This window comes from Salmo salar, chromosome 03 (genome assembly GCF_965601325.2).
Source record: "Salmo salar chromosome 03, fSalSal1, whole genome shotgun sequence".
Lineage (NCBI taxonomy): Eukaryota > Metazoa > Chordata > Actinopteri > Salmoniformes > Salmonidae > Salmo > Salmo salar.
Genome location: NC_138293.1, coordinates 8,235,807 through 8,251,544, shown reverse-complemented (window position 1 = coordinate 8,251,544; position 15,738 = coordinate 8,235,807). Strand labels below are relative to the sequence as shown.

The 15,738-nt window shown below is 43.4% G+C and overlaps 1 protein-coding gene across 1 annotated transcript; it reads left to right on the top strand.

The window, feature by feature from the left end:
* Nucleotides 1-9,974: 9,974 nt before the first annotated feature.
* On the top strand, nucleotides 9,975-13,405 carry LOC145877470 (E3 ubiquitin-protein ligase rnf213-alpha-like). The gene is made up of 8 exons (XM_082973045.1): nucleotides 9,975-10,069; nucleotides 10,201-10,380; nucleotides 10,489-10,655; nucleotides 10,820-10,922; nucleotides 12,300-12,408; nucleotides 12,554-12,761; nucleotides 12,942-13,141; nucleotides 13,355-13,405. Exons 2-8 carry the CDS (start codon nucleotides 10,226-10,228, stop codon nucleotides 13,403-13,405), a joined length of 993 nt encoding a protein of 330 aa, XP_082829171.1. The 5' UTR covers nucleotides 9,975-10,069; nucleotides 10,201-10,225.
* Nucleotides 13,406-15,738: the final 2,333 nt, after the last annotated feature.

The following is a 15,738-nucleotide window of genomic DNA, read 5'->3' as shown; positions in this document are numbered from 1 at the left end:
TACACGTAGGTAGGGGTAAATTGGCTATGCATAGATAATAACAACGAGTAGCAGCAGTGTAAAAACAAATCGTTCGGGTGGCCATTTGATTAATTGTTCAGCAGTCTTATGGCTTAGGGGTAGAAGCTGTTAAGGAGCCTTTTGGACCTAGACTTGGCGCTCCGGTACCGCTTGCCGTGCGGTAGCAGAGAGAACAGTCTATGACTTGGGTGACTGGAGTCTTTGACAATTTTTTGGGCTTTCCTTTGACACCGCTTAGTATATAGGTCCTGGATGGCAGGAAGCTTGGTCCCAGTGATGTACTGGGCTTTACGCATACCCTCTGCAGCGCATTACGGTCGAATGTCGAGCAGTTGCAGTACCAGGCGTTGATGCAACCGGTCAGGATGCTCTCGATGGTGCAGCTGTAGATTTTTTTGAGGATCTAGGGACCCATGCTAAATCTTTTCAGTCTCCTGAGGGGGAAAAGGTGTTGTCGTGCCCTCTTCAAGACTGTCTTGGTGTGTTTAGAACATGATAGTTTGTTGGTGATGTGGACACCAAGGAACTTGAAACTCTCCAGCTGCTCCACTACAGCCCTGTCGATGTGAATGGGGGCGTGTTCGGTCCTCCTTTTCCTGTAGTCCACGATCGTCTCCTTTGTCTTGCTCACGTTGAGGGAGAGGTTGTTGTCCTGGCACCACCCTGCCAGGTCTCTGACCTCGTCCCTGTAGGCTATCTCATCGTTGTCGGTGATGTTATTTGACAACTCAGTCAAATGTTAAATCAAAACTAGATGTTGAACTGACGTCTGTGCCCAGTGGTGAGGTACGCTACTGTATGTCTACCTTTAACTGAGACATCATGGGTATGTGGGATAAAACCTGAAATAAGTCTGAATTTACCTCAGCTGACGTATAGTCCAACCTCTGGTTGAAGTGCTTAACATTTTACATTTACATTTTAGTCATTTAGCAGACGCTCTTATCCAGAGCGACTTACAGTAGTGAATGCATACATTTCATACATTTTTTTTTTTCGTACTGGCCCCCCGTGGGAATCGAACCCACAACCCTGACGTTGCAAACACCATGCTCTACCAACTGAGCTACAGGGAAGGCTTGTAGCTCAGCACAGTAGGACCCCAGTTTGTACCAAGTAACATGGCCAGGGCATTGCTCAAATACAAAATCTTTGCTTGGGTCAACTGTTGCCTGATCTAAAAGAGTGAGAACAAGGGAGATAGGAGAAAGAAAATAAGTGATATTTAGGAAGAGGTCATCATTTCATGGAGTCTGTGAAGGAAGAAACCACATGGAAAAAGTGTTGTTAGTTCCAAAAAACAGATTTTCACAAAGTCAAATAAATGTATTGTGTTGTAGGTTTCATGGTGCTTGTATCCAAACCAAAGTAGATAATTTAAAGACTGTTTCATACATTAGTTGGGGTCTCTATAAGCTACAATATGAGGACCTGAACCTAGCATAAAAGTGCATCCCTGTAGCTGTGCGAGCTAATACAGTCAAAATGGTTGCTTTGGGGTAATTGTGTGATTTGGCCAGGGGCAAGTTAAGCCAATAAATAGCTCAGTACATTAACAAACAAGAAAACAAACATGTTCCTGTGAGAAAGAGAGGCTTTGATAGAGTCTGATAGAGTCATGACATGGAGTCTGATCTTATTAAACATATCAAGAATCCGGCAGACATTTTCATGGGCTTAGTAGACTCAAATGTAGAGAACTTGCCTATGAATTGGCACAACATCCCCGTTCAAGACAACTGGCGGCTCAACTTACCCATTCTCTATTACCCCATACCCTGAGACCTCTTTTTTTGGACAAGCTATGTTTTCAAAACTGTTATGTTTACATGAATTCTGATTATTTCCAGGGATACACAACATCTTGAGATATATGTAGATATTTTTGTTAGAAAGAATACTATATTTCCCCTGACATAGTGATGCTGAATGTAAAAAATAGCTCAACATTAAAGTGAAAAGCCATATCTCAGACTGGCCAATAAAAATATAAGATTAAGATGGGCAAAATAACACAGACACTGGACAGAGGAACTCTGCCTAGAAGGCCAGCATCCCGGAGTCGCCTCTTCACTGTTGATGTTGAGACTGGTGTTTTACAGGTACTATTTAATGAAGCTGCCAGTTGAGGACTTGTGAGGCATCTGTTTCTCAAACTAGACACTCTAATGTACTTGTCCTCTTGCTCAGTTGTGTACCGAGGCCTCCCACTCCTCTTTCTATTCTGATTAGAGCCAGTTTGCGCTGTTCTGTGAAGGGAGAGGTTCACAGCGTTGTACCAGATCTTCAGTTTCTTGGCAATTTTTTGCATGGAATAGACATAATTTCTCCGAACAAGAATAGACTGACGACTTTCAGAAGAAAGTTATCTTGTTAGGGACAGGGGGCAGCATTGGGAAGCTTGGATGAAGGAGGTGCCCAATGTAAACTGCCTGTTACTCAGGCCCAGAAGCTAAGATATGCATATAATTGGTAGTATTGGATAGAAAACACTCTAACGTTTCCAAAACAGTTAAAATAATGTCTGTGAGTACAACAGAACTGATATGGCAGGCGAAAACCTGAGACAAATCCATCCAGGAAGTGGAAATATTTTGATGTGGCTGTTTTTCAATTCAATGCCTATACAGAATGTAATGGGTTAGGACCCAGATTGCAGTTCCTATGGCTTCCACTAGATGTCAACAGTCTTTAGACATGCTTTCAGGCTTTTATTTTGAAAAACGATGAGTAAAAAGACCTTTTGGTCAGTGGACAGGGGAAGTAGGCAGAGCTGGATTGGGCGCGTGACTGTGGGCGCGCCGTTCGTTGTTTTTCCTTTCTATTGAAAATGATATTGTCTGGTTGAAATATTATTGATTATTTAGACAATAGACAACCTGAGGATTAATTATAAACATTGTTTGACATCTTTCGACGAACTTTACCGGTACTATTAGGATGTATTCGTCTGCCTGTTGTGACCGCCTTTGAGCCAGTGGATTACTGAACAAAACGCACCAACAAAACTGAGTTTTTTGGATATAAAGAGGGACTTTATCGAACAAAACAAACATTTATTGTGTAACAGGGAGTCTTGTGAGGGCAACCAGATGAAGATTATCAAAGGTAAGTGATTCATTTTATCGATATTTCTGACTTTCTGACTCCTCTACTTTGCTGGAAAATGTTTGTATGCTTTTGTAAGCGGGGCACTGTCCAAAGATAATCGCATGGTATGCTTTCGCCGTAAAGCCTTTTTGAAATCTGACACAGCGGCTGGATTAACAAGAAGTAAATCTTTAAGCCGATGTATAACACTTGTATCATTATGAATGTTTATTATTACTATTTCTGTCATTTGAATTTGGCGCTCTGCAATTTCACCGGATGTTGTCTTTCCCAGAGAGGTTATTTGTTTCTGGCCATTTTGAGCCTGTAATCGAACCCACAAATCCACCCTACCTCCACCCTACCTGACACCCTAGACCCACTCCAATTTGCTTACCGCCCCAATAGGTCCACAGACGATGCAATTGCAATCACACTGGAAACTTCAGGAAACAGCAGAGGGAGCACCCCCCATCCACATCGACGGGACAGTAGTGGAGAAGGTGGGAAGTTGTTTAAGTTCCTCGGCATACACATCACGGACAAACTGAAATGGTCAACCCACATAGACAGTGTAGTGAAGAAGGCGCAACAGCGCCTGTCACCGAAAACACTCACAAACCTGTCCTGTCACCGAAAACACTCACAAACTTTTACAGATGCACAATCGAGAGCATCCTGTCGGGCTGTATCACCGCCTGGTATGGCAACTGCTCCGCCCACAACCGTAAGGCTTTCCAGAGGGTAGTGAGGTCTGCACAACGCATCACCGGGGGCAAACTACCTGCCCTCCAGGACACTTACACCACCCGATGTCACAGGAAGGCCAAAAAGATCACCAAGGACAACAACCACCTGAGCCACTGCCTGTTCACCCCGCTATCATCCAGAAGGCGAGGTCAGTACAGGTGCATCAAAGCTGGGACCGAGAGACTGAAAAACAGCTTCTATCTCAAGGACATCAGACTGTTAAACAACCATGACTAACATTGAGTAGCTGCTGCCAACATACTGACTCAATCTCTAGCCACTTTAATAATAAAAAATTGGATGTAATAAATGTTTCACTAGTCACTTAAACAATGCCACTTTATATAATGTTTACATACCCTACATTACTCATCTCATATGTATATACTGTACTCTATACCATCTGCTGCATCTTGCCAACGCAGCACGGCCATCGCTCATCTATATATTTATATGTACATATTCTTATTCATTCCTTTACACTTGTGTGTGTATAAGGTAGATGTTGTGAAATTGTTAGATTACTTGTTAGATATTACTGCACGGTCGGAACTAGAAGCACAAGCATTTCGCTACACTCGCATTAACATCTGCTAACCATGTGTTTGATGCTCCAGATACTCAACTAGTCTAAAGAAGGCCAGTTGTATTGCTTCTTTAATCAGAACAACAGTTTTCAGCTATGCTAACGTAATTGGAAAAGGGTTTTCTAATGATCAATTATCCTTTTAAAATGATAAACTTGGATTAGCTAACACAACGTGCCATTGGAACACAGGAGTGATGGTTGCTGATAATGGGCCTCTGTACGCCTATGTAGATATTCCATAAAAAATCTGCAGTTTCCAGCTACAATAGTCATTTACAACATTAACAATGTCTACACTGTATTTCTGATCGATTTGATGTTATTTTAATGGCCCAAAAAATTGTTTTTCTTTCAAAGTGACCCCAAACTTTTGAACCAGTGTATTTGCTTGATGTTAGGTTGTTGACCGACAGTAGAAGACAGGTTCACTGGCTTTAACTGGGATCATGTCAACATTTAATGTATTTTTTATGTAACCTTCATTTAACCAGGCAACTGAATTGTGCAATGACGACCTTGGAAGAGACAAAACGTCGCCTGTGTGGACAAGGGCTAGAATTAAAAATGAAAACACAATATAAGACAAAACGGACAACACAGACAGACGACACTGGCAACAGCGCAAAAACAACAACATAATCAAATCAACATTTTATTTGTCACATACAAGTGTTTTAATTAGCACGTTCCCATTTTTAAACCTACGATTAAAGGGATAGTTCACCCAAATTACAACATTATATATTGCTTTCCTAATGTCAAGCTCTCAATGTGCGAGTTTGGAATGATAATGATACCATTCACGTGTCGCAATTTACTGCACTTGCGAGCTCCGGACAACACAAAATCGTCCCGAACAAAAGACTAGCATGTCAGAATTATCTGTCATAGATCTGCACATTTCGTGCTGTGTGAATACCTCTACAAGGGAGATTCTACACAATCGTTGTCTGTGGCCAATAGAAACATGACATGTGCTGTAGAACAGATTAATCAATTAGTTCATCTTTTTACAGCACAATAAGTTTAGCCTACATTCAGGATGTTTATGTGTATATTTCACACTGTTTTGTGAAAACAGCCAAATATATCCAAATCGGATTTTATTAACCACATTGTAGGCCAAATAGAACACATAGATTCTGAAGGATTTGACAAATAAGCTAATTGTTTTGCATTGCTATTTTGAATGACATTTTCAAATCAAACTTTATTTACACCAACGTTAGCGTTTGGAGACAGTGGGCAGGTCAACAAAAGCATGGATTGCAGTCTTAGACTGCTTACAGGGTAAGGAAACCAATATTACATTTTGTGATTTGAGTGAACTATCCCATTAAGACAGAGTTGAGTTGGGATATTTACTCACTCATGGCATCATTGGACTGTCCTGTTTTTTTGGTTTTTATCTTTATGCTCTGCATAGGCCTATGGCACCTGGTAACCCTAGGCCTTGACCTGAGTAGTTCACAACAGATGTGTGTGGGGTTTGAAAAGAACAGGGATAAATGCACAATATTACAGATTGATTTGGTCTGTGAAACTATTCATTAATATGCCAACTCAACTCTGTCTTAATCTTAGATATCAAATGGACACGTCATCAACCCAATGACTCTGCCAGTAAAGCCTGTCTCCTGTGCCAGCCTTCTCCCATTCCAAACATTGTCTGTTTACTTTACTTGACCTTGTTTTGTCCCTGCACCCACTCCATCCTCTCAATTCAGCAAATAGAGACATCAGTAGGAGTTCACTATCAGTTCCTCTAGTTTGCAATCACTAGGTCAATAGATACACAACACATGCTCTGCATATAATAATGTGCCATTTAGCAGACACTTTTATCCAAAGCGCCTTACAGTCATGCGTGAATACATTTTACATGTGGGTGGTCCCAGGAATCAAACCCACTACCCTGGCGTTACAAGCACCCTGCTCTACCAACTGAGCAATTTTGAAAGTCGTACACCCTTATGATACTAGGCTGTGCCATGCAGGGCAATTTTGTAGACAGATGTCCTAAATGATCAACTCTAAATTAAATAGGGTAATATGTTAATTCTAACCTATCGAAAACTAGGCTAGGTTAGCCTAGGCTACAGTGGAAGTCCAATATTTCTTTAGCATTTCCATGTAAAACAAGGCTATTCATTAGAAATCATTCAATTATGGAAACATCTTCATTTACAATCATTTCTGTAGCCTAATTTCACCAATCGAGCTCCATAAAATAGAAACCTGGAAGGCAAATAATACAAATGTTTTCATGTAACTACAATCTCATCTTTATTTAGGCTACATTAATCCTTGCAATTCCACATGAGAAACCCTCGTGTTTATAAGGAATCACAGCATTTGTACAATTTGACAGTTTACCTGGTAAGAATGGTAAGAATCAAACTAGTGAAGGACAGCCCATAGATTGTAAGAATCACACTAGTGAAGGACAGCCCAGAGATGGTAAGAATCACACTAGTGAAGGACAGCCCAGAGATGGTAAGAATCACACTAGTGAAGGCCAGCCCATAGATGGTAAGAATCACACTAGTGAAGGACAGCCCAGAGATGGTAAGAATCACACTAGTGAAGGACAGCCCAGAGATGGTAAGAATCACACTAGTGAAGCACAGCCCAGAGATGGTAAGAATCACACTAGTGAAGGACAGCCCAGAGATGGTAAGAATCACACTAGTGAAGGACAGCCCAGAGATGGTAAGAATCACACTAGTGAAGAACAGCCCAGAGATGTTAAGTGCATATATTTTCCACACACTGACGCATTTAGTTATGAGAAATCAGTTTTTTTATGTGCCAAATGTTTGTATAGAGTATATATGAATGTATGATAGTAGTTGAAGATACAGTATATATGAATGTATGATAGTAGTATCACATCAGTATATATGGTAGTTGAACTTTTACCAGGTTATGTACAGTATATACTGTATTGAAATGAGGCTGCCAACATGCTGATAGAAATGTCATAGTAAACATGCCAGTAACTATACTATGTTTCTGTCTCACTCCTCTGCCAGGTTCTGGATGTCTATGCATCTGTTTCCTGTGTTGAGCTCCTGGAACCCCATGCATTGGACTCTGATGCCCAGTGCCAGGACTGGCTGAAGCAGGTGAAAAGACTGAAGGGGTCTATGGAGCTGGTCTGCTCCCAGAGAAGCCTGAAGCAGTATGGAGAGAGGAGCCGGGAACTGTTTGACTACATCTGGTGAGGGAAATGTCCCTTTGAAAGACTACAGAGGGCCATTTGACTTTCTTTATTCATTTTATTTTTTAAGAAAGTCAATATGCGTTGTGAAAGAGGTGAAGACCTTCACTGTATAAAGTTCTGAATTCAAGGTGCTAGTCCATCCACACATGTTGGAATGAAGTAATAAAGCAAGCATATCCATGATATTCAAAAAGCAAGAACAAAAATATATAGTATCAGTCAAAAATCTAGACACTTACTCATTGAAGGGTTTTTCTTTATTTTTACTATTTTCTACATTGTAGAATAAAAACTATGAAATAACACATAAGGAATCATGTAGTAACCAAATGAGTGTTAAACAAATCAAAATATATTTTAGATTCTTGAAAGTAGCCACCCTTTGCCTTGATGACAGCTTTGTACACTCTTGGCATTCCCTCAACCAGCTTCACCTGGAATGCTTTTCCGATAGTCTTGAATGAGTTCCGATATATGCTGAGCACTTGTTGGCTGCTTTTCCTTCATTCTGCGGTCCAACTCATCCCAAACCATCTCAATTGGGTTGAGGTCGGGTGATTGTGGAGGCCAGGTCATTTGATGCAGTACTCCGTCACTCTCATTCTTGGTCAAATAACCTTTACACAGCCTGGAGGTGTGTTGGTTCATTGTCATGTTGAAAAACAAAGGATAGTCCCACTAAGCACAAACCAGATGGGATGGCATATTGCTGCAGAATGCTATGGTAGCCATGCTGGTTAAGTGTGCCTTGAATTCTAAATAAATCACTGACAGTGTTACCATCAATGCACCCCCACACCTTCACACCTCCTCCTCCATGCTTCACGGTGGGAACCATACACCCGGAGATCATCTGTTCACCTACTCTGCGTCAAACAAAGACAAGGACAGATTTCCACCGGTCTAATGAACATTGCTCATGTTTCTTGATCCAAGAAAGTCTCTTCTTCTTGTTGGTGTCCTCTAGTCGTGGTTTCTTTGCAGCAATTCGACCATAAAGGCCTGATTCACGCAGTCTCCTCTGAACAGTTGATGTTGAGATGTGTCTCTTGAACTCTGTGAAGCATTTATTTGGGCTGCAATCTGAAGTGCCGCTAACTCTAATGAACGTATCCTCTGTAGCGAGGTAACTCTGGGTCTTCCTTTCCTGTGGCGGTCCTCACGAGAGCCAGTTTCATCATAGCGCTTGATGGTTTTTGCGACTGCACTTGAAGAAACCTTAATGTCTAAAACTAATGCTGGACTCTCGCTTCTCTTTGCTTCTTTGAGCTGTTCTTTCCATAATATGGACTTGGTCTTTTACCAAATAGCCCTATCTTCTGTATACCACCCCAACCTCGTCACAACACAACTGGTTGGCTCAAACGCGTTACGACAGAAAGAAATTCCACAAATTAACTTTGAACAAGGCACACCTGTTAATTGAAATGTATTCAAGGTGACTACCTCATGAAGCTGGTTGAGAGAATGCCAAGTGTGTGCGAAGCTGTCATCAAGGCAAAGGGTGGCTACTTTGAAGAATATCAAATATCAAATATATTTTGAATTAACACTTTTTTTGGTTACTACATGATTCCATATGTGTTATTTCATAGTTTTGATGTCTGTGTTTGTGTTTTGATACAATGTAGAACATAGTAAAACTTATATATAAATAAATAAAAGCTAAGTAATTGTTTGTCTGAATTAACTTTCTCCCAGATATGGTTAATTCTTCCAGAATAAGTAAAGATTTGTCCTTGTTTGTTTTGTGTTTTTAGTAATCATTGGAACCGTATCTGCATCGTCTTTCTGTTTGTGGAACACATGCTGATAGGCTTTGAGTCTGAGGAGAGGGAGCTCAAGTCTCTGGTCCTTGATCACACTCGTACCATAGGCAAAGTGAGTTTATATCATATATTTTTGTTCTTTAAGTCAACATGCCACCAATTACATTTGTGCTTTGTTTATACTTCTACATAGTTTAAGTCTGATGGTTGCTAAACCTGAAATATGGGATGGAAATGAATGTAAATGTCAACCTGAGCTCTTGAACTATGTTAACGTATTGCAATTTTCTCATTGCATTGAACTTTGTGCGTAAAGGATAAATTCAGTATTTTACAAGTGAATGTTTAAACGGTTCCTAACCCTGGAACTTCAGCTAACTTTTGACACCACTAGCTAAAAACCAATGGGAGTAATGGGCGACAACTATGTCATTTAAAAAAAAAACATTCAACTGAAATCAACTCAATTGGTTGGATGTCATTTTAACTAATCTATGTGACTGCTAATTATCTCGTGTGGCAGATTCTGGCAAAAAACTCAGACGTAAAATCGGAGGAACCATTTGCGGCCATCATTACAGTACTGAAGACTTGCAAGCAAAAAGCAAGTGATCTGATTTGCAAGTAAGTCTATATGATATAATTTATTTAGTGTAAAAGTCTATTCATATTATATGTCTACATTATTCGCTGTGGTTGATAAGCTGTATACAGAATTTGATGTTTAATAACGGCAGCTATTTTTTTCTCTTTAGGTTTGGTTTCCAGTGCCGTGTGTGCATGGGGGAACCACAAGACCCCGTGGACCTGCCCTGCCACCACATGTTCTGTCTGACCTGTGTCAGAGGATGTCTCAACACAGGCCAAATGTACTGCCCCACGTGCAAACACGAACTCCCAGATGACTTCGAGGTCAAAGTGACTGAGGACATAAGGTGGGTGTGTTTTACCCTTTTTTTAAAATCTGGATAACCAATGATAAAGGACATGTCTTTCCCTGTTAACCGTCTTATCTGTCTAATCTGTCTACTATGGTTTTGCAGAGCTTGCATCACACTAAACGCTCAGTTCAGGCAGAGTTGCAATGCGTTTTTCATAGACCTGGTCACTACTGTGTGCTTCAAGGACAACATCCCCCCATCAAAAGGTGTCATCCTGCACCTGTTGTCCTTCCTCATGGTTGAGACAGAACCCATCCCACTCATCAGAGGTACCCTCAACACACACACACACACTAGCCAAAATTATAGAGTTTAGATTCCATTTGTTCCTGTATTCTTTTTGACATTTTAAGCATTAAACAGACCAGAGGGAAGATTGTGGCTCAGTAAAATGTTTTTATCTGTGTTCTGATATGTATTATATTTGTACCAGCACAAAGTCAGATACACACCAAAGATTTCTCACCATTTGATGAGTCTATGGACAAGAATCCTGTGGTGCGATCAGTGATACTCAAGCTTCTGCTCAAGTACACGTGAGTGAACCAGGAAATAAATGTTGTTTATACACTATATATACAAAAGTATGTGGACACCCCTTCAAATGAGTGGATTCAGCTATTTCAGCCACACCCGTTGCTGACAGGTGTATAAAATCGAGCACACAGCAATGCGATCTCCATAGACAAACATTGGCAGTAGAATGGCCTTACTGAAGAGCTCTGTGACTTTCAACATGGCACCGTCATAGGATGCCACCTTTCCAGAAAGTCAGTTCGTAAAATGTTTGCCTTGCTGGACCTGCCCCGGTCAACTGTAAGTGCTGTTATTGTGAAGTGGAAACGTCTAGGAGCAACAATGGCTCAGCTGCGAAGTGGTAGGCCACAAAAGCTCACAGAACGGGACCATTGAGTGCTGAAGCGTTTACTGCGTAAAAACTGTCTTTCCTTGTTTGCAACACTCCACTACCGAGTTCCAAACTGCCTCTGGAAGCAACGTCAGCACAAGGACTGTTTGTCGGGAGCTTCATGAAATGGGTTTCCATGGCCGAGCAGCCGTACACAAGCCTAAGATCACCATGCGCAATGCCAAGCGTCGGCTGGAGTGGTGTAAAGCTTGCCGCCATTGGACTCTGGAGCAGTGGAAACGTGTTCTCTGGCGTGATGACTCACGCTTCACCATCTGGCAGTCTGACGGACGAATCTGGGTTTGGCGGATGCCAGGAGAATGCTACCTGCCCCAATGTTTAGTGCCAACTGTAAAGTTTGGTGGAAGCGGAATAATGGTCTGGGGCTGTTTTTCATGGTTCGGGCTCGGCCCCTTAGTTCCAGTGAAGGGAAATCGTAACGCTACAGCATACAATGACATTATAGACGATTCTGTGCTTCCAACTTTGTGGCAACAGTTTGGGGAAGGCCCTTTCCTGTTTCAGCATGACAATGCCCCCCGTGCACAAAGCGAGGTCCATACAGAAATGGTTTGTCAAGATCGGTGTGGAAGAACTTGATTGGCCTACACAGAGACCTGACCTCAACCCCATCGAACACCTTTGGGATGAATTTGAATGCCAACTGCAAGCCAGGCCTAATCGCCCAACATTAGTACCCAATCTCACTAATGCTCTTGTGGCTGAATGGAAGCAAGTTTCGCAGCAATGTTCCAACATCTAGTGGAAAGCCTTCCCAGAAGAGTGGAGGCTGTTATAGCAGCAAGGGGGGGGGGGGACCAACTCCATATTAATGCCCATGATTTTGGAATGAGATGTTTGACGAGCTGGTGTCCACATACTTTTCGTCATGTAGTGTATCACTGCAATGCTGCTGTAACCAGCAATGCAATTCAGTTGGTTTCAGATGTTATCAAACATTTGACTGAAAATTAACTCTTTTTTAATTTTTAATATTTTTTTTTAGCTTTGATGACGTCAAAGAATATCTGCAGCAGTATTTGACATTGATAGAAGAGAGCAACATTCTAGAGGATAAAAATGAACTTTATGCGCTCTACATCAACTGCCTTGAGGTAGGATCTGACAGGATTTCACCCTAAATCAATGGAGTGCTATCACTATTCTATTTGTAAAAGAGGTCTTCTAACCTCAACGGGACTTTATGGATAAATAAAGGTTAAATAAATAGAATAGATGTTTATAACTGTTTTTCTGCAGGACTCCATGTTCGACAGAAAGCCACATGAATGCCAGAAGCCTGCAGATCAGCAGGCCTACCTGCAGAATGAGACTGAGTTCTTGCGTCACTTCCTGGACTTTGTCACTGCGTCGGCTGAGACCGTCACAATAGAGTACCTGCAACAGATCGCGAGGGTCCGTCTATGCCTGGACATGGCTGCACACCTGCTCCATAGCATACAGTCTGGTAAAAACACTCAGTCAATATGGCGTCATGAATTCTGATCCTTGTTGCTTTAAAAATTGTGCATGTTGGTGTAAATGAATTATAGTTGTTTTTTTATACGGAATGTTTTATAAAGAATGCTTGCAATCACTTTGACTGACTGATCCAAGATCTGTCCTCGGTTCCTCACATTGTGTGCAGGGGAATGTGAAAATCCTCAGGATGTTGTCGAGGAGTTCCTGTGTGCTGTTAGGAGCCTGTGTAAGGAGAGTAAGAACGACTGGTACCGGGTTTACCTGATCCGCAACGTCAGCAGCCAGCACGGTGTAGAGTATGTCCAGAGAATGCTGAAGGATACAGAGAAGTACAGGTGGCTTTTTCCTGAAGAGTTGCAGCAGCAGGTACATCACAGGGTTTCATGAAACGTTTCATACAACTCCATTTGTTTTAAACTGTTGAAATTACCCATCGGTCCTGTTTCCTGTTCTCTATTGTTTACAAACATGTTTCTAAAGAGGACCTGAGCGGGTTAGATACAATGATGTGTATTTCCTAGCTAGTACTGTGAAGGACGATGTTCTAGATATCAGGGTCTTCCATCGTCTTGTATGCAGAATGAAGATGTTGGCCAGATGGACCAGTATCTCGTCTATGGAGACGACTAACCAGGATATCCGCGAGGCTGTTGCCAAAGCAGTACTAGAGGACAGTGTGCAGGAGATTGAGGATACCTGTCAGGTATTAGTTTAACTCCACTAAACTCAATACCACTGTATGTAATGTGTGTGTGTGTGTGTATTAGTTTTATTAAAACTATTTCTAACCTAAGAGTTTATGGATGTTTGGTGAATTTGTCCTCATCTTTGTGTGTTGTTTTGTTGTAGAGATGTACTGCACCTGCAAGGAGGGCGGACCTTGTATGTCCTGCTGTCTCTTTTCAGAGAAGTCACCAGTCTGTACCGAGCAGCCACACAGGCCTCCACCCCACCCCTAAGGTAGTAATACAGGCCTCTACCCCACCCCTAAGGTAGGAACACAGGCCTCTACCCCACCCCTAAGGTAGTAATACAGGCCTCCACCCCACCCCTAAGGTAGGAATACAGGCCTCTACCCCACCCCTAAGGTAGTAATACAGGCCTCTACCCCGCACCTAAGGTAGGAAGACAGGCCCCTACCCCACCCCTAAGATAGGAAGACAGGCCTCTACCCCGCCCCTAAGATAGGAAGACAGGCCCCTACCCCACCCCTAAGATAGGAAGACAGGCCTCGACCCCTAAGGTAGGAAGACAGGCCTCTACCCCGCCCATAAGGTAGTAATACAGGCCTCTACCCCGCCCCTAAGGTAGGAATACAGGCCTCTACCCCGCCCCAAGGTAGGAAGACAGGCCTCTACCCCTAAGGTAGGAAGACAGGCCTCTACCCCGCCCATAAGGTAGTAATACAGGCCTCTACCCGCGCCCCTAAGGTAGGAAGACAGGCCCCTACCCCACCCCTAAGATAGGAAGACAGGCCTCTACCCCGCCCCTAAGATAGGAAGACAGGCCCCTACCCCACCCCTAAAGATAGGAAGACAGGCCTCTACCCCTAAGGTAGGAAGACAGGCCTCTACCCCGCCCATAAGGTAGTAATACAGGCCTCTACCCCGCCCCTAAGGTAGGAATACAGGCCTCTCACCCCGCCCCTAAGGTAGGAAGACATGCCTCTACCCCTAAGGTAGGAAGACAGGCCTCTACCCCGCCCATAAGGTAGTAATACAGGCCTCTACCCCGCCCCTAAGGTAGGAAGACAGGCCTCCACCCCACCCCTAAGATAGGAAGACAGGCCTCTACCCCTAAGGTAGGAAGACAGGCCTCTACCCCTAAGGTAGGAAGACAGGCCCCTACCCCACCCCTAAGATAGGAAGACAGGCCTCTACCCCGCCCCTAAGGTAGGAACACAGGCCTCTACCCCGCCCCTAAGGTAGGAAGACAGGCCTCCACCCCTAAGGTAGGAACACAGGCCTCTACCCCACCCCTAAGGTAGGAATACAGGCCTCTACCCCACCCCTAAGGTAGGAACACAGGCCTCCACCCCACCCCTAAGGTAGGAAGACAGGCCTCCACCCCTAAGGTAGGAAGACAGGCCTCCACCCCTTCCCCTAAGGTAGGAACACAGGCCTCCACCCCACCCCTAAGGTAGGAAGACAGGGCTCTACCCCACCCCTAAGGTAGGAACACAGGCCTCTACCCCACCCCTAAGGTAGGAAGACAGGGCTCTACCCCACCCCTAAGATAGGAAGACAGGCCTCCACCCCGCCCCTAAGGTAGGAAGACAGGCCTCCACCCCACCCCTAAGGTAGGAAGACAGGCCTCCACCCCGCCCCTAAGGGTAGGAAGACAGGCCTCCACCCCGCCCCTAAGGTAGGAAGACAGGCCTCCACCCCGCCCCTAAGGTAGGAAGACAGGCCTCCACCCCGCCCCTAAGGTAGGAAGACAGGCCTCCACCCCGCCCCTAAGGTTGCCTTCTTCACGACTGTTCTGGTGTGAGAGGACCATGTTAAGTCCTCAGTGATGTGGATACCGAGGAACTTTCAGCTCTTGACCCTCTCCCAAACCTCTGGTGTCCTGGAACTACACTGCCAGTTCTCTGACCTTCTTCCTGTAGGCTGTCTCATTGCCGTTGGTGACCAGGCCTACCATTGTTGTGTTGTCAGCAAACTTGATGGAGTTGGCGTCATGCGTGGCCACCAATGTTCCCTCAATTTTTTTCCGGCACTGAGCAAATTTCAGCTCTGCTGAGCACAAAATTGAATATTCAGTAACTTCCAGTGCACGTTTACTGTGAACACTGAGGCTGTATCTGCTTTAAGTTACAGCCAAGTAGGTTACTGTAGCTATTTGATCATAACTGTAATGTATACGCAGGGAGTCAGGAAACAAGTGCAGAAGGTGAGTTTAATAATAATAAACATGAATAATATACAAAACAGGAGAAGCGTACTGAATGTAACCAAAACCAA

Bases quoted from the DNA above. Each gene is read 5' to 3' on its own strand.
- LOC145877470 (XM_082973045.1), top strand. From the start codon at position 10,226: ATGGGGGAACCACAAGACCCCGTGGACCTGCCCTGCCACCACATGTTC. The intron at 10,923-12,299 runs GTGAGTGAACCA...ATTTTTTTTTAG, and splicing joins AAGCTTCTGCTCAAGTACAC to CTTTGATGACGTCAAAGAAT. The intron at 12,762-12,941 runs GTAAAAACACTC...CATTGTGTGCAG, and splicing joins GCTCCATAGCATACAGTCTG to GGGAATGTGAAAATCCTCAG.